General features: G+C 30.1%; 1 protein-coding gene across 1 annotated transcript in view; it reads right to left on the bottom strand.

Moving 5' to 3' along the window:
• Dora (zinc finger SWIM domain-containing dorado) overlaps window positions 1-18954 on the bottom strand; it is a 132625-nt gene that overhangs the window by 33880 nt on the left and 79791 nt on the right. The window contains exons 9-16 of the mRNA XM_075359204.1: window positions 17542-17841; window positions 16718-16878; window positions 16012-16226; window positions 14199-14504; window positions 12750-12994; window positions 4058-4273; window positions 1556-1732; window positions 1230-1419 (exon numbers count right to left, since the gene is read on the bottom strand). Coding sequence (XP_075215319.1) covers window positions 1230-1419; window positions 1556-1732; window positions 4058-4273; window positions 12750-12994; window positions 14199-14504; window positions 16012-16226; window positions 16718-16878; window positions 17542-17841 — 1810 coding nt within the window. The remainder of the gene's footprint in view (window positions 1-1229; window positions 1420-1555; window positions 1733-4057; window positions 4274-12749; window positions 12995-14198; window positions 14505-16011; window positions 16227-16717; window positions 16879-17541; window positions 17842-18954) is intronic.

The following is an 18954-nucleotide window of genomic DNA, read 5'->3' as shown; positions in this document are numbered from 1 at the left end:
TTACCTGAGAATTTAATCAATCATGATAAGTCACAAATTTAGAAAAAAGTTAACAATAACCACATCTGAGATAATCTTGTAAGAAATATATGTACTAGCTTTTCTTAATAACAGTATGTTAGTAAATAACAATAATATACTGTAGTAAGCTTTCTTTAACATTTAACCCTTTCTAAAAGATTCTTTATTTTAACAGGTTTAAAAAATAGACTGAAAAATATGCACATGTTTATAAATTTGTAATCATAAAAAAAAAGAATCAATAAATCTCCAAGACACAAAGTAGTTTTACAGAATGATTTAAGTGGTGAGTGGAGGTGTACTGTATTTGAAAAATTCTAAACACTAAAATTTATTTAAAAAATCTACAAAAGCAAAAACTTTGAAATGTAAAAAAAATACCAACTAAAATTCATCATAAATTAAAGCTTATGAATTTAATTTTATGAAATCCATAAACTTCATGGATAAATAAATTTATAACATTAGACCAGACAAGACTAGTATCGTTTTTTCCTAAATAAAAATATTTAACACTTTTTATATCTTTTACATCAGATCAAGATCAAATTTTTACCAGGATAATTTTTTAAAACAGTATTAATGGAACCAGCTCTAGGACAAAAGCATAAAGTTTAATATAATTATTATTACTGATGTTTTTCTTTTTATTTATAGCCAAAGGTGGAGAAATCCTCCATGATCCAAATAATATGGGTAAGGTATTAGAATTAAATTCCAATAAGACTTTATAAATTATACACCAAAAAAAGTCATGATTACAACTGGGAAACCAACAGTTAGTTTTACTACCTGAGAACATACTTACTCTAATAATTTACTCTAAGGTTTACTCTAATAATCTACCTACTTTTTTTTATAAATCCTAACACTTGAAAACACTTCAAAATTATCTTTCTCTATACATTTCAACTTAAACAAATCCAGTGTAATTATTACGTAGCCAAGTAATCACACCATTTACTAATTTTCTAGATAACATAACAGTCATACTAGATCAATGCAAGATGGGGTCAAAAAACATTATAATATAGTGTTTTCCATTTGCATAACCTAAAGCAAAATTTATATTATTAATTTCCTACATAAAGCATTACAAATAGTTACATATTTCAGTTTGGCAAAACCAGAGAGATTTTTTTAATAACTTCATAATCATATCTTCAGAATAAACTACTTATAAAAATAGTACAAAAATATAAACAAACCGGATGGCATGATAAGTGCATCAAGAAGAAATCCAGCGAGATTTATAGGTAATAAAGCTTCACCACGAGAACGAAGTGTACCATCTCTAAGCTGATGTGCACGTTCCCTGATAATATTAAGTTCCCATTCTCCTAAAGGAATGCGTTTCAATAAATTAACTAACTCAGATTCTTGATTGGCAAGCTTCACCTAGTGAAAAGTAAAAAAGTGTATATTAATACAACATGCTTTCATTGTTTAAACGATTTTTCTAGTTGAATTACATATAATAATCAGATCAAAATATACACTAAAAAAAAAAAAAAAAAAATGCTTAAAATATTACCTCAAGAGGTTTTGTGCTAGCGGGAGGACGAGCCATTTCTAGACCAAATAAACCAACTTTAAAGGCAAGGTGGTAATACTCTGGATTTTCTGCTAACACAGTGCAGAGGAAGGCACACTTGGCCAATGTATCGGACGCAAGAACACTTAGCTGGTGAGAGGCTGGATTGATCTGTTGCTAAACATACAAAAAAAAAAATCAACAGGATAATATTAAAATTTTTTAAACCATTACCTAAAAGTACTTGACAGTTTACTCGTTTTTCCAAAAATACACATTAAGTAACGTACATCTAAAAATACTGAACAGTTAATTAAGCCATTCAGATAAAAAATTTTTTTTTTGATTTTATTTATCATTATCAAAAATTTCAATAAAGATCATGTTGAGATACATAACATGATCATACAATACAGAGATAAATCAAAAAAAGATAACTTCAATAAGAATACAGAATTCTTATTCTAATAACTGAAAATTCTTATTTCTCTCCCAAGAAGGGAGAGATAAAGACTTATTGGAAAAGGAGTAAGAAAACTCTTTTTAATTTGTAAAAAGAAAAGCAATAAAGGGATTGAAGGACAAATGTGAAAGTACATTAACAATCCAAGAACAGAAAACAAGATTTTAAGATTCACTAATGATGTAGTTTCATTGATGAAAGCAAAATAATGAGTAACAAGAAATATCGAATGGCATAAATGTGTTGATTGGATAGTTTCAACATGAAAATAAATAAGAAGAAAACAAAGATAATGAGATGTGGCAGAAAGAAGAATTATGAGTTATAGGTGTAGGAACATAAATCAGAAGGTGCAGGCAGATTTTGTTATAAAGGTAGTAAATTACAGAAGCTGAATTATCTAAAGAGATTATCAAAAACAGACCAGCACAAGCAAGGAGAAGTTCTTATGCATAAAATACAAAACAATAACAAAAGTCTAAGAAGTAGAAAGAGAATTTTTATATTTGTTTTAGGTTAGCATTTAACAATAATAAAATGTGCATAACAGGATTAACAGAAAAAAAGAGTCTAATAAATATGGTGTTATTAATCTAGATTTTTCTGTCTCTTATAAGATTGTTAATAATCGTCTTGCAAAGAAAAAAAAATAAGTTGGTGGGCCAAAAACTGGCCTAATGGCATCCAGGTTTAGTCAGTCAGGATGTAGACGAAATTATAGAGAGGAATCAAAAACAAAAATAAGTAAAATAAATAACCAAGGCTGTAGGACATAGATAATATAATGAAGTTAAAGAATAACAGAACAAAAAGTGAGAGGCTATGAGGGAGCGAGAGAACATCATGCACAGACAATAAAAATATATATTTATAAAGAAATTTTGATAAAAATATTTTTAAAAATACTTAACACATTTTACAAATGATAGGATTTTTTTTGGGATGTTTTCAACATTTTTGGCAAACTATTTACTAATATCACAACTATCAACTTTGTAGCTCCATTACATCTGTTATTTTAGTCAGCAATAAAGTGGTTCAGGACACCACATTGCTTTGAATTTACTTTGATCCCTTCAGGACTAAAACAGCAACTGTGCTACAAGGTTACAATAATAATTACCGCTAAAAAGTAAAAATATAAACTAAACCAATTTGCCATTTCAAAGACCACTAGGGTTTTGGTTTCACGAAACAATGAGAACACATATTAACTTTTTTTTTTTTAATAAGTTCTTGAATATTTTTTTGGTAAAATATATATGTTACCTATAAAACAAAAATTACGCAATTTAATTTACTTTGCACCCACTCAACATACATTGTATACTTTGAACATACTCATTGTACGTTGAACCTTCAATGCATTGCAGAAAAATTAAATAAATTGCAAATTCATAAAAAGCACCTTTAAAATTACATGATTCTGTAACATGTAAAACACCTTATAAAATAAAAGAATACATCTTTGAGACAAAATGGGCAGAAATGAGGTAAAAATAAAAATAGGTAAAAAATCATTTTTTAATTAACAAGTTTCCATTGATTAACAATCTTAGGATCACAGAAAGTTACAAAATTTAATTTCTATTAGGAGGGCTTATGCAATTGTTTCTTCAAAGAGGGTAAGTTAACTGAAAGTTAATGTTAACTTAAAAAAAAAAAAAGAAAGCAATCCACCATTTAATAAAGTGTTAAGTTTTGAAGCAATTTAAAGTAAAATCTAACAGAAACTAATTTTTTTGTTTTTGTTTCAGGAATGTCAGATCAACATTTATTGAAGAACAAAATGCAAACATATTTTTTGAGTAGAAAAATGTGGCCTGTTTTACCTTGCATTTGACTCAAAGAAGAAAACCAGTAAATGGTACACAATTTTTTTTGAAAGATTCTCAAAACATGAAACAAAATTGTTTAAAGGTCTATTTAAGTTTACTCTAACCTATATAAATTAAAATTAGTTAAAAAAAATTAAGTTTAACAGCTTAATAATTTTTATTAAATGTATAGATTAAAATGATAGCTTTTAATAAACATACTTTTTTCCGTTTGCCTTTGCTCATCATTGGAGGGACATCTATCATGAGATCAGGTGGATTTGCAAGAAGTTGTTCAGCTAATTTAACTCCTAATGTACAAGCTTCTTTACTGTGGCCATGCGCATGTAAACCCTCCGCTCTAGCAAACAGAATTTCCCAAGGGTCTGTTGGTCCTCGGATGTTTACAAATGCTGTTTCTGCATCAGCCCAATTTTCCTAAAAAAAATTTTTTTTCTACATTTAATAATTAAAAATACAAATACATACAGATGGATTAAAAAAAATTACATGTCAAAGAGTTGCATTAAATATAATAACATAAAAATGAAGCTAATGTTAATTAATTATTTGTTGTTACAATTATATGCATTTTAAATACAAATCTATAAAACTATGAATTTAACCAACAATCTTAATATACTTTCATTAGCAAAACAGAAAGAATGATAACTTTCTAAGTTGTGATTAATTGTTTGAGAACTGTGATTATATCATTCATTCAATAGCATAAAACTAAACCAATTAAGCTATTAAAATAATAAAATCTTAATTTCTAAGTAATTTTAAGTTAAATACAGGATCTCTAGAGGTACAAATGTTTTATATATATATATATATATATGTATATATAAATATATAATAAAATATATATAAATAAGAATCTACAATTTAATAAAAATGTTTAAATTACAACTTAACAGAAAACATTTACAAAACTTACAGAATGCATCATTACTACAGAAACAGTACTGTTACCTTATATTATGTCTACTGCGATTACTGTTTGGAACGATGAATTTAGTATTTCTGTATAATATTTTTTCTAAATCTGTTAATATGCTTTTGTATTTAGAATGATTTCACTGTTGAGTTTCATCACACTTCTGGGAAGGTTCGGCCGGTTACTGGTACGCATTCTCCCCACCACTGGTCTCTTTGATATGTAATAGTTTTTAATGTATTAGTCAGTTGCAAAGTTATATTTGAACTGAATAGACATGTGATCGAAATATTAAGCTGAGTATTAAGCATGAGTGTATATTTATAAGTTAATTATTATGATTGTTTTCCATATTTTGTTAACATAGTTATGTTAATTTCCAATAAATTAGTGTGTTTTGTTCTTACTCGCTGCGTTATTAATGTCATAATACACACACCCCCCCGCACACACACAGACAGATAGAGAGAGAGAGAGAGAGAGAGAGAGAGAGGGAGTGAGGGGGGGAGGAGTGAGAGAGAGATGATTTGCTGCATGATGTCATCGCCAAACCATCTAATCAGCATGTGTAAGTTCAGCCACTTCTATATTTACTATTAGCAGTACATTAGTGATTAGAGATCTCCTTATCCTTTGTCCCTTATCATTTATTAATTATCATCTTACTAATTTAATTTATAATTTCTTCCTTATCAAATCATATTTTTTCATGTTTATTTTTCCTTAACTTATTGTGTCCTTCGTTGTTCTATGTAATAACACTGATATTTTTATTTATTATTTTATTTGCACACTTGTAATTCATAATTAGTTTTGATGAAAAAAAAAAGAGTGATATACTGTAAAAACAGTGTAATCATTATAAATCATTTATTACTAGCAAAGAAACTTTTGTTAATAACTTTAAAATTGGTAATGAGTATGTAATTCGAAGGTGATTAGAGTGATTAGAGTAATCATGATGAGTTAGCGCTTGTTGAGGAGCAATACCTTTCAATCACTAAAATGGAATTTATTTTAGACAAATAAGCTAGTGAGAGGTCTCAGATAAGGTCCGAAGGTGATTTATCGAATCTGTCAACTAGCTCAAACCGCTCCGGCAATGGTAATCACTTCATGGAGCTACAATTACTTGCTATTAATTTACAAAATTTTAGGGGTGTCTATACCGAATGGATATATTTTTGAGATCTACTCAAAAGCTTAATTATAAATAATAGCTATTTATCAGACGTACAGCAGTGTACGTATTATTTAAATTCATGTTTAACTGATGAACTTAAGATATTAACGTCAAATATGCCACCGAGTGATAATTTTCATGCCGCTTGTGTTACAATAATTTACTTGTGTTATAATAATTCTTAAATTAATGTTGAAGAACATATAAAGGACTTATTTTCAGCATCTGTAGTTAATTAAGGAGTTTTTTATTGACTTAGGTTGTCTTATAAATCATGTTAAGGGTAATATAAATGCAATTAAGGCAATAAAGGAAATAACTGTTCCACTGTAAGATTTATTTATTAGTCATCTTTATTAGAAAATGTGGATATATCTACTAAAAAATCACGGGAGCTTCAAAATAGCAGCCTGTGTATAGCATCCTTGGACGATTTATTTACATTTCTAGAAAACAGATGCCAACGTTTAGAATCATTTAATGTGAGTGATCACAAATGTGGAATTGACCATCGAAATTTACAACCTGGTCTATCAAAATCAGTTCTTGAAGATCGTTATATAAATTCCGAAGTTAAACCTGTCAAGAATTATACATTTTTAACCAAACAAGTAACTGATTGTGTTTTGTATGATAAACCACACCCACTATTTAAATGTCCAAAATTTTTAAAATTTGACATAAGGTGACGAAAGAATATCATGAAGGAATGCAAACTATGGATTAATTGTCTTTGTTCTGGATGTCATGTTAGTAATTGTAATTCTAAACAAGGCTATATAAAATGTAGCCTTAGACATCACACGTCTTTACACTTTGAAATAAATAATAGGCATTCAAATAATTATACTCAGTCCAAGGATTTTAAAATAACATCGGAATGTACTTCTAATAATAATAAAACTGACTAACAACCTAAATTTTCGCAAGGTCATACGTCACCTCAGATAAGCCAGCCCGACCGCAATAATTCTTCACAAAGCACTTTTTGTTCTATCAGAAATGTGAATACACAAATTTTACTTGCAACGGCAGTTATTCACATACAAGATCATCTGGGTCAAACGTATGACTGCAGAGCACTTCTAGACAGTGCATCTCAATCCAACTTATTTCAGAATCGCTTGTGAATAGATTATGCCTGAAAAACACAGTAATACTGTACTTATTCACGGGATTAATGACAACTTTAATCTTTCAAGAAATATTGATATTTTAATTGTTGTAAAAATATTTTTCAAACTTCTTACTCTGGACCCAATGCTTTACAAGGCAGGGATGATCCAACGTTGGTTAATACGTAACTCAGCTGGGTTGAGTCGGGGTCCACGCCTGACCAAGTTGACATAACTCCATCAACGTGTCAGAAGAGTTTTATCTCACGTAATGACAGTAAACAACAAAAACTGAAATTTTGGGAAATAGAGTGTCTGATAGAGTAATGACATCATTGGAGCAATTTTGTGAAGAACATTTTCAGAAGAATACTAAACATAATGAACACGGGCAGTATATAGTTTGCCTTCCATTCAAGGAAGATACCAACAAACTAAGGCAATCCTACACTGGAGAGCTTATTAGATTTTTACGACTAGAAAAACATTTGATGTATAATGAACAACTACAAAATGATTATTCTAACTTCATGAAAGAATATGAGGCCATGGAGCATATGAGAAGAATTCCCAAAGAAAAGAATCAATTGAAGGAAATGTATTTTTTATCCCATCATCCAGTCTTTAAGGACAGTACAACAACAAAAACGAGAGTTTTTGATGCATCATATAAGACATCATCAGCATCATCATTAAATGACATTTTGTATTGGTCCTACCATCCAACAAGATATATGTTCGATAATGCTATGTTTTCAAACACATCAGGTGTGTTTTGGAGTGGATATAGCAAAAATGTACCAACAAATTAAGGTCAACCCTTGTGATATTCATCTACAACGCATTCTTTGGAGAAATTCTTCAAGCAAACCAATACAAGAGTACGAATTATCAATAGTTGCATAAGTTATGTCTTCAGCACCCTTTCTTGCAACAAGGTGTTTGCACCAGTTTTTTATAGACGATGGCAATAAATATCCTGCTGAGGATGAAATTTTGCACAGGGATATGTACATTGACGACTGCATATCCAAAAACGAAACAGTGGAAGAAGCTATTGAATCTCAACGCAGCTCATTGAATTACTAAATTTAGGAGGATATCCTTTAAGAAAATGGTGTTCAAATTGTTCGGAAGTAATTGAAAATGTACCCAAAGAATATTGAGAAATTATGGTTCCTCAGGAATTTGAAAACAGAAGAAATTGTCAGGATTACTTTGGCACCAAGCACCCGATAAGTTTCAAATTGCATACAATATGCCAACAAGGAGTGAAACCGTCACAAAAGGTTTAGTACTATCAACAATTGCTACAATATTTGATCCTTTAGGCTTAAAAAGCCAAATAGTAATTAATTATAAAATCCTTCTACAATGTCTTTGGTATGCAAATTTAGATGGGATGACGAATTACTAGAAGAAATTCATAAACATTGGGACTCAATGTATTTTCTACTAAAGTATATTGATAAAATTTGCATACGCAGATACCAGGCATACTTGTACCAGGCAGACCAACAAAAATAAAAGTACATGATTTTTAAGATGCGTCTGAAAGGTCTTATGGAGCCTGTCTTTATATTTGTTCAATGGATGAAAGGGGAAATATATATGTATGAATTTATTATCTTCAAAATCAAGAGTAGCAGATCTGAAAAACTTTCTATTCCACGACTTGAATTATGTAGCGCTCTGCTATTATCACATTTATTAAATAAGACAAAGGATATTTTAAACGTAAATTTAGAAGTTCATCTTTGGATAGACTCAACTGTAGTTTTGACTAGGGTTACAGCGATACTTGAGAATTGGAAAGCGTTTGTAGTGAAATGAGTCTCAAAAATTCAACAAAAAAAACTTAAATTGCTATGTGGCATCATATCTGAAGTGAAAATCCTGCCATATTAATTTCCAGAGGCGTTCTGGCTAATCATCTCAAAGATAATAGACTTTGATGGAACGGTCCTCAGTGGCTAAATTCCCCTACAATGAAATTTCTGGAATACAAACAAAGTTCAAAATTCGAACATGCATTATCTTTTTTTTTTTTTTTTTTTTTGTCTTCAGTCATTTGACTGGTTTGATGCAGCTCTCCAAGATTCCCTATCTAGTGCTAGTCGTTTCATTTCAGTATACCCTCTACATCCTACATCCCCAACAATTTGTTTTACATACTCCAAACGTGGCCTGCCTACACAATTTTTCCCTTCTACCTGTCCTTCCAATATTAAAGCGACTATTCCAGGATGCCTTAGTATGTGGCCTATAAGTCTGTCTCTTCTTTTAACTATATTCTTCCAAATGCTTCTTTCTTCATCTATTTGCCGCAATACCTCTTCATTTGTCACTTTATCCACCCATCTGATTTTTAACATTCTCCTATAGCACCACATTTCAAAAGCTTCTAATCTTTTCTTCTCAGATACTCCGATTGTCCAAGTTTCACTTCCATATAAAGCGACACTCCAAACATACACTTTCAAAAATCTTTTCCTGACATTTAAATTCATTTTTGATGTAAACAAATTATATTTCTTACTGAAGGCTCGTTTAGCTTGTGCTATTCGGCATTTTATATCGCTCCTGCTTCGTCCATCTTTAGTAATTTTACTTCCCAAATAACAAAATTCTTCTACCTCCATAATCTTTTCTCCTCCTATTTTCACATTCAGGGGTCCATCTTTGTTATTTCTACTACATTTCATTACTTTTGTTTTGTTCTTGTTTATTTTCATGCGATAGTTCCTGCGTAGGACCTCATCTATGCCATTCATTGTTTCTTCTAAATCCTTTTTACTCTCGGCTAGAATTACTATATCATCAGCAAATCGTAGCATCTTTATCTTTTCACCTTGTACTGTTACTCCGAATCTAAATTGTTCTTTAATATCATTAACTGCTAGTTCCATGTAAAGATTAAAAAGTAACGGAGATAGGGAACATCCTTGTCGGACTCCCTTTCTTATTAGGGCTTCTTTCTTATGTTCTTCAATTGTTATTGTTGCTGTTTGGTTCCTGTACATGTTAGCAATTGTTCTTCTATCTCTGTATTTGAACCCTAATTTTTTTAAAATGCTGAACATTTTATTCCAATCTACGTTATCGAAAGCCTTTTCTAGGTCTATAAACGCCAAGTATGTTGGTTTGTTTTTCTTTAATCTTCCTTCTACTATTAATCTGAGGCCTAAAATTGCTTCCCTTGTCCCTATACTTTTCCTGAAACCAAATTGGTCTTCTCCTAACACTTCTTCCACTCTCCTCTCAATTCTTCTGTATAAAATTCTAGTTAAGATTTTTGATGCATGACTAGTTAAACTAATTGTTCTGTATTCTTCACATTTATCTGCCCCTGCTTTCTTTGGTATCATAACTATAACACTTTTTTTGAAGTCTGACGGAAATTCCCCTTTTTCATAAATATTACACACCAGTTTGTATAATCTATCAATCGCTTCCTCACCTGCACTGCGCAGTAATTCTACAGGTATTCCGTCTATTCCAGGAGCCTTTCTGCCATTTAAATCTTTTAATGCTCTCTTAAATTCAGATCTCAGTATTGTTTCTCCCATTTCATCCTCCTCAACTTCCTCTTCTTCCTCTATAACACCATTTTCTAATTCATTTCCTCCGTATAACTCTTCAATATATTCCACCCATCTATCGACTTTACCTTTCGTATTATATATTGGTGTACCATCTTTGTTTAACACATTATTAGATTTTAATTTATGTACCCCAAAATTTTCCTTAACTTTCCTGTATGCTCCGTCAATTTTACCAATGTTCATTTCTCTTTCCACTTCTGAACACTTTTCTTTAATCCACTCTTCTTTCGCCAGTTTGCATTTCCTATTTATAGCATTTCTTAATTGCCGATAGTTCCTTTTACTTTCTTCATCATTAGCATTCTTATATTTTCTACGTTCATCCATCAGCTGCAATATATCGTCTGAAACCCAAGGTTTTCTACCAGTTCTCTTTATTCCGCCTAAGTTTGCTTCAGCTGATTTAAGAATTTCCTTTTTAACATTCTCCCATTCTTCTTCTACATTTTCTACCATATCTTTTTTACTCAGACCTCTTGCGATGTCCTCCTCAAAAATCTTCTTTACCTCCTCTTCCTCAAGCTTCTCTAAATTCCACCGATTCATCTGACAACTTTTCTTCAGGTTTTTAAACCCCAATCTGCATTTCATTATCACCAAATTATGGTCGCTATCAATGTCTGCTCCAGGGTAAGTTTTGCAGTCAACGAGTTGATTTCTAAATCTTTGCTTAACCATGATATAATCTATCTGATACCTTCCAGTATCGCCTGGCTTTTTCCAAGTGTATATTCTTCTATTATGATTTTTAAATTGGGTGTTGGCAATTACTAAATTATACTTCGTGCAAAATTCGATAAGCCGGTCCCCTCCGATGCATTATCTGAGAAATGGAAATCAATAGGACTTCACAGTACTGAAAAACCAAATGGGATATAATTACTAGATTTTCTAAATTAAAAAAAATTGCAACGCATTTTTTAGCACACTGCTTAAGATTTATTAAGTGTTGCAAACTCAAAACCATTATTATGTCAAATCGAGGCACGTCTTAATTCTAGACCTAATGATTCCAATGAATTTGTTTCTTACACCTGCACACTATTTGGAGAACATCCTTCTTTACTTACTGACCCTGATCACACTAATGTTTATGTTAATAGGCTACGTTGCTGGCAACAAATTCGGGAGGTGATGCAGCACCTTTGGCAATGCTGGTCAATCGACTACCTACACAGTATTCAACAGTGCAAGAAATGGTTAAACTCTACAGAAAATTTGAAACCGGGCACTCTTGTGCTTATAAAGGAAAAGGTTCCACCTTCAAGCTGGGGTACTGATATTATAGAGCTTGCCAACCTGGTAAAGATGGACTAGTGCCAGTGATAACTTTACAACTTCTGATGCGTCCACAGTAACTATGGCTTTGAGTTTGCAATCTGTGATTTTTGGACCAGTTGGTTATGTATGTACGTTCCGCTAGTTTTGAGGTTTTCTTGGTTTCAGACTGCGGCTACAGTTTAGAGTCATTTATACTCATTTTGCTCCATGGACATGAAGGTTTAAGGCACAGATTACAGCGACATGTATCCACCTCACTGCGGTGAAGAGGTGGCAACGATTTCTGGTGTTAATTATAGCAGTCATTATAATGTCTTTAATCAATTGGACTGAATTCTGGTTTTTATGATTTAACTACCTTTAAATAAATCCTGTCCTTTTTAAGATACTATTTTCTATGTAATTTATTCATTATTATTATTTTGTTGTGGTTGTTATTTACTATTATTATATTCTCATTGTTGTTTGTTGTTGTCATTTTTTATTATTATTGATTTGTTTTATTTTCTATATTCTAAAACTAATAAATTGTATTTATATAAACATTTGTATTTGTTAGTCTCTAAATATCCTGGATGAGCAGCAAATACACAATAATAGTTACTGTAATGTACAGCTCTGTCTCAGCTGTTCAGTTTTGTAAAATTAATTTTGAATTATTCTCAAGTTAAAACCAATTAAAATTAAATAAACTGCTTAAAATTAAATTAACTATTTAGATATTTTTTAGAAATATCTACATAGATAAATTTGTATCTAAAAATTCTAACTAAAAAAAATTAATTACCTGTTTTTGTGTTCTTTCTGATGAAGATTCACACTTTTCACAGTTTCCAGATGAGTTGAGTGTTTTTGGATCAAAATAGTAAACGTTATATTCATCACCAGATTGTTGTGAATCAGAATTAGATGATGAGAGTGAGTCATCCTTTGATAGCCGACGGATGGGACGATGACCGTCTTGTTGTGGCTGGGAAGACATTCCAGGAGGACTATCGCTCTCATCTGATGTTGTCTGGTTCAACCAAGGCACTAAAAGGAAAAAAATTGAATATAATTATAAAGAAAATTGAATATTATAATAGTATATCTATGAAAAATAAAATTCTTTAATACTATACAATATTAATAAAAAAACCATCACTGTATCACTAAAGTTAAAAAACTGTACCATGCAATTTTTTTACAGTCTTCAAAGAAGGAGGAGTATTTTAATTTGATCTCTGAGTAATATTTTTATTAATGTCCAAGCCTCACTTTTTACAAAATGTAGAGATTTTGATGATTTTTTTTTTAATTTTGAGAAGTAAATTTCTCAGATGGTGCCACTGTTAAGGTTATTCACATAACTTAAATGGAAGATTTAAAAAAAAATTAATAAAATTTTTTTACTAGCTTTTTGGCTTAGCATTAAATGACATACATACTGATATCATTCTAGTATTCAAAATACTATATAAAAGTTCACGTAAATAAATTGGAAAACTAATTTTCCTGATGATAAAAGGTTGAAGGTAAATAATAAATAAAAAATATTCCTTCATTCTAAAAATCTTAGTTAAACTTGTCAGTAGCCTCTTTACACTGTTTATACTTTTCTTATGTTATCAAGACATAAGTATTTTGTCCTTTGTGTTCCTTGCAGACAGATTTTTTTTATCTGGATAGCAGTTTTTGCAGGGCTATTCATATTTAAAATTTTTTAAAAATGCAAAATAAAATGAAAAACTTAAAAACCACACAAAATAAAAATAACATTTCTTTAATTGTATTACAAATTTTCTTTGAACAGAAGTCAAAATTTTGAGGATTGAAAAATATTTTTCTTAAAACTTTATTTTAACTTAGATGTTTAATTTACTGTTACTATGGATTAAAACTTAAAAGAGGGAAAGAATACAGTACAGACAACATTTTTAATGTACAATAAATTACTGGAGTTTGAGCTTAAGATCCTGTAAATTAAAGGCTGAAATGCTTCCACTCAATCATGCAAATCATATATATTTTTTTATTTATTCTTTTAAGTAGGTACATTGAAGATTTTTTAATATAGCCTTAAATCAATTATTTATCTCTTTTTTATTTATCCTATGAAATTTCTTTCTAAAAGTATCTGAGAGTTTAATGTTACCATGATATTTAAAAAAACAAAACAAAACTGCAGACAAAATTCAAAGGATTTAATTGTTATTACAAATATTAAAGAATATTTTAAATTTTCAACTTAAATTACCAATATTGTTATCTTGCTGTTGCTGCTGCTGTTGTTGTTGTTTGGAGGATGTGTCTTTTCTATGCAATGGAGCATTAGCAGAGACACAAACTACGTTGAACTGCGTTGCAGTTTGCGTTGGTGGCGCAAACTGGAAGTTTCTTTGTTCAACATCAGAACCTGCTAACACAGGACACAAGGGCACTTTCATATTATCATTTTTATGATGATTTTCAAGAGGTATATCAGAAGAACTAATTGCGCTTCTTTCTAAACGCTGCATTGTTCTACCTCTACTGCAACTAGAAGATGAAGAATCACTACCTCCTGAAAAAAAAGTTACAAATAAATTTATAATGAAAATATTTCATTACAAATAAATTTATAAAGATAGAAACTTCCAACAGACGAAAAAGGAGACTCATTTCTTAATCACTTCAAGCAGGTGTTGTCAGCTACTAAGGACATGAATTTGTAAATAACATTTACATGCATTAATTTAATGTATTGGTGCTGAGATGTTTTTTTTTTTTTTTAATCTTACGGAATCGTCTATTGTCTATAAGCTAATCCATAATTCCCCAAGTGATATCTCTATTCCCACATCTTCATAAGGATTTTTAGGTTAATAATTGTTATATTCAAATAAAATAATATTTCACAAACCTGAGATTCAAATCATTTTTTATTTGTTCTTATAAAGTATTATTACAAATACCATTATCAAAAAAGGAACATCTATATTAATAAACATAAAAAATATGATGAGAGGCTCAAAGAACCCAAGGCCTCTCAATTTTGAAACTGGAACACTTGCCACTCAGCAGCTGCCACTGCTGTAAGTGCATGTATACAAATAACCTACTTCAATTGCTCGAAATATTTAAATGAAGTTTATGCAGAAATGGGACCAAATTGGAAGTAGCCATTCTGAATTTAAAGAAGGGACCTGCCTCCTACCACCCTGCAAAAGGGTATAAATAAACGTTTTTGTAAGTTCACACTTTTCCTTATAAAAGTAAAGCTAAATTAATAGAACATTCAAATCATCTGTATAACTCTAAAAGAAACTAGCTTAAATTGAAGACTATAATAAAAAATGTTAACACAAAAACACAGTGTTGCAGAGCTGAAAAATGTATACCCAATAAAAAATGAAAATTATATAGACAAGGGAAAAATGTATGGAAAATTTAAACAAAGCAATTTTCTTTATAAATTCAGTTTTTATTACTACGCAGTAAACTTCAAATTTCATGAGACACTGCACTTACAGTGAAAATTTCTACTCAGATTATTCATTTTTCATCCATGTTATCTTCTAACTTTTCCTAAATCTTACCTCTTTTTTTGTCTTTTAATATGAATGAAAAGTAAATCACATGAGACAATCTATAAGTTCATAAAAAAATCTTGCAAAGGAAATGCAAACCAGCACTCTATTTTTAGGAGTGATGGTGGTTTATACACATTCTGCAATTCCCAAAATATCTTAAACTCAATTTTCCACCAGCTTGTTAAAAGCTGCTTTAGCTACAGACATATATGATTAAATCAAGAAGGATAAATCAAAATATCCAATTCTGACAACCACAAGTGTACTTCAACATTATCTTATTAAAGATTTTACAATAAACCAATATAACAACACAAATTCTATAATTTATTAATGAATCAAGTAGAGTAGTACTGTAACCACATTTTGTAATAATTTTCAACAAATTCAAAATAAATTTAATTAATTTCAGTATACACTTTACTAAACAATCTTATATCATTATAAAACTTTATTAGAATAAAGAATTTTCTTTGTTAAAATAATTTTACAAAGTACCTCCTTCTTGAGAGTCAGATTCCTCTTGAGCAGGATTTTCTTCATTTTCACAAAAACCTTCACTGCTTACAGAACTTCTGTTGCCATTATGGTCCCGTTGACGATGACTGCTACTTGTACTGTTGTGCAAATGGAGAGAAAGATCAGCCTCTGAACCCAATCTAATGCTCACATCTGGATACACATAATGTGTAAACACACTTCGACCATTATGCCTGAAAAATAGTAGTGAATCGATAAATAGATGAAATGTTAAATTAAGGAATAATGTACAGTACAAAGTAACAATAACGGTAATACTTCTATACACAAATGTACACCTGCATGTGTAATCTTTAAAACAACACTACTCTCACTACTCTTAAAAATCTTACCATTGTGGCACTGTAGCAAAACAACAATACTTGAAAATTCTTAACATATAAAATTCAACAAGGCAATTGCTTAACAATGAGTTGGAAACCAATATGTGATACCTGGATGTAAGAAAACATTCTAATGATGTTCTGAAGCTTTTAGAAAATACAGTGACAGACTCTGGAATGAAAATCAACATTAAGAAAGAAGAGTATAAGAACTGGTGATCAGTAGAATACTGTCCTGTCTTCTAAGGGAACAGAATTCCTATGGTCTGATACACCAAATAATGAAGACAATTTATAATAAAGAAAATAACATAAAATTAAAGTAAAAACTAATACTATACCTCTCAGGTAAAAGAAAATTTGGTATTCCATTATGATGTCTTTTTGAACTTGCATTAGAACTATGATGGAGATGTGGATTATGATGATGATAATGATGATGTGAACCAAAAGGTCCATGGCGAGGGAGTTCAAAATTTAACACCGCCTGTGAAGAATTAACCTGCAATAAAACACTTTAAGTTATTAAAATTTTCAGTACAAATCAATCTAAGTATACAATTTGCCAACATTTGAAACTAATTTCTTATTTTTTAAAAATAAATTTAAAGAAATTCTTTATTTTTTTTTTTTTTTACTCAGAAATATGTTTAAATGTAAAAACATACTAACTGCAAAGGTATTACAAAAATGACATAAGGAAATAATTTTCTAAACTGTCTCAGAAAATTAACCAGTTAGTCTCAAAGAAAATTATTTTAATGTGGTTACTATGTGAATAAAATTTATATAACTTCACAGAATTAAACCAAACTGCAAATAAAGTAGACACATACGATATAACTGAAAGTTTAAAAAAAACAGTCTGCTTTATGAGCAAGAATATGTTATTACAGTTGAATAATATTACATGCAGTCTAAACCTCCATTACTTAGATCTTAGTCCATAAAGAATTTTTTTTTTTTTTTAAATGAATCCTATTCAAAATTGAACAAATATTAAGAAAGATGATAAGTAAAAATACTTAAACCTGTAATTATAGTCATCTATAAACTAGAAAATTTAGGAAATCACTAAATTTTTCCTAAAAAAGAATAGTCAATTAACATTTAAAAATCAAAGAAATTATAACAGAAAAAGTACATAAAAGACTTAGATCCTTACAGGGTTAGTTGTATGCTGTTCTCTGTTAGTTTCACCGCCAGATTTGAAACACGTAAATGGTTGAGTGTAATAAAGCCACGAAGCACCAGTATTATATGTTATACCAGGAATTTGATAATCATCCCAATCCATACAGCAAGCCTCAATAGCAGGTCGAAATCCTCCAAATACTTCAAGTCCTGTGCAAGAAGTAACTTTACTGCTAGTTCCAGCGCTACTGCTACTACCTCCATGGTGGTTTCCACTAACAGTAGTAGTAGTGGTAGTAGTGCTGGGACCAGTAACTCCTCTGCTCTTTATCTGTTAAAAAAATAATATATTTTCCTTTTTCAATCAAACTGAATTAATAATTTAATTTATAGGCTTTAATAAGTATATATAATGTTCATAAATTTATTATATATGTTTATAAACGTTATAATATTACGAATTCATTATTAACAATCACGTCTTAGAAAATTGTTTGTTACGGTATATGACAAATAAAGCAAAGTGAAAGTTATAAATATAATTTGTGAATTTTTTTAACCTTAGTTAAGTGAGCAATGCATTATGCAACCACCTTATGTTATATCACAAGTATAGTTGAATCTACTGTATGAAATATGCCATGTTTTTATTTTGTTTTATACGTCATTATTAACTGTACACTGTAGCACAGTAGGAAACAGTTCAAGAAATCTATTTAAATATTATAAAATATTTTAGCTTTATCTCATAAAGCCCCCTTCTCTTTTTTTATCTCTGTTTACATTTACTTTCTACTGGCAGTGCTGAATTGAGTATTTGCTTTGTTTCTATGTTTGCAGTCATTCTTTTTCTGTGATTTTTTTTAGTATTTAGTTGTGTCTATTCTATAACTGGTATGTTGAAAATTTTTTTATAATGGTTTTTTAAAGTTTTTCTGATATATTGGGCTTATTACATAAAAATGTAGAATCAGACTTTTTGATAACTGATAATAATAATGATGAAGAATTCAGCATCTAAACTATTCCAGTTTTTCTATTGATAAGATCTTTTAACTGATTACAAATGTGTTAATCCAAATTATTTTACCAGCTGATCATGCATCAGCAGATACAAACTAAGAAAAGAAAAGATTGTATGTAAAATTGGTGAAAATAATGACTAGTAGTATAAATGGTAAGAATATAAATTTTTTAGTTTTCTGCGGTCATACAAATGATTTGTAAGAATAAAAAATTAATATTATGAGGCAGCTGAAATTTAGTGCACACTGGGACAAAACAGAACAAAATGCTGCACACAAAGCAACAGGTAGTGTCGCTTTGTACAACAGGTATCTTATAGCTCCATTCCCCTAATGCTGAAATTCCCAAGATTCACTGCTCCACATGTCTCTCATTTTCATCATCATTGTTACGATGTCAAGAATGCCTGTTATGTCAA

Source organism: Lycorma delicatula, chromosome 3 (assembly GCF_047948215.1).
Source record: "Lycorma delicatula isolate Av1 chromosome 3, ASM4794821v1, whole genome shotgun sequence".
Taxonomy (NCBI): Eukaryota; Metazoa; Arthropoda; class Insecta; order Hemiptera; family Fulgoridae; genus Lycorma; species Lycorma delicatula.
The sequence above is the reverse complement of the archived record's forward strand: the minus strand, read 5'-3'. Positions and strand labels throughout refer to the sequence as shown.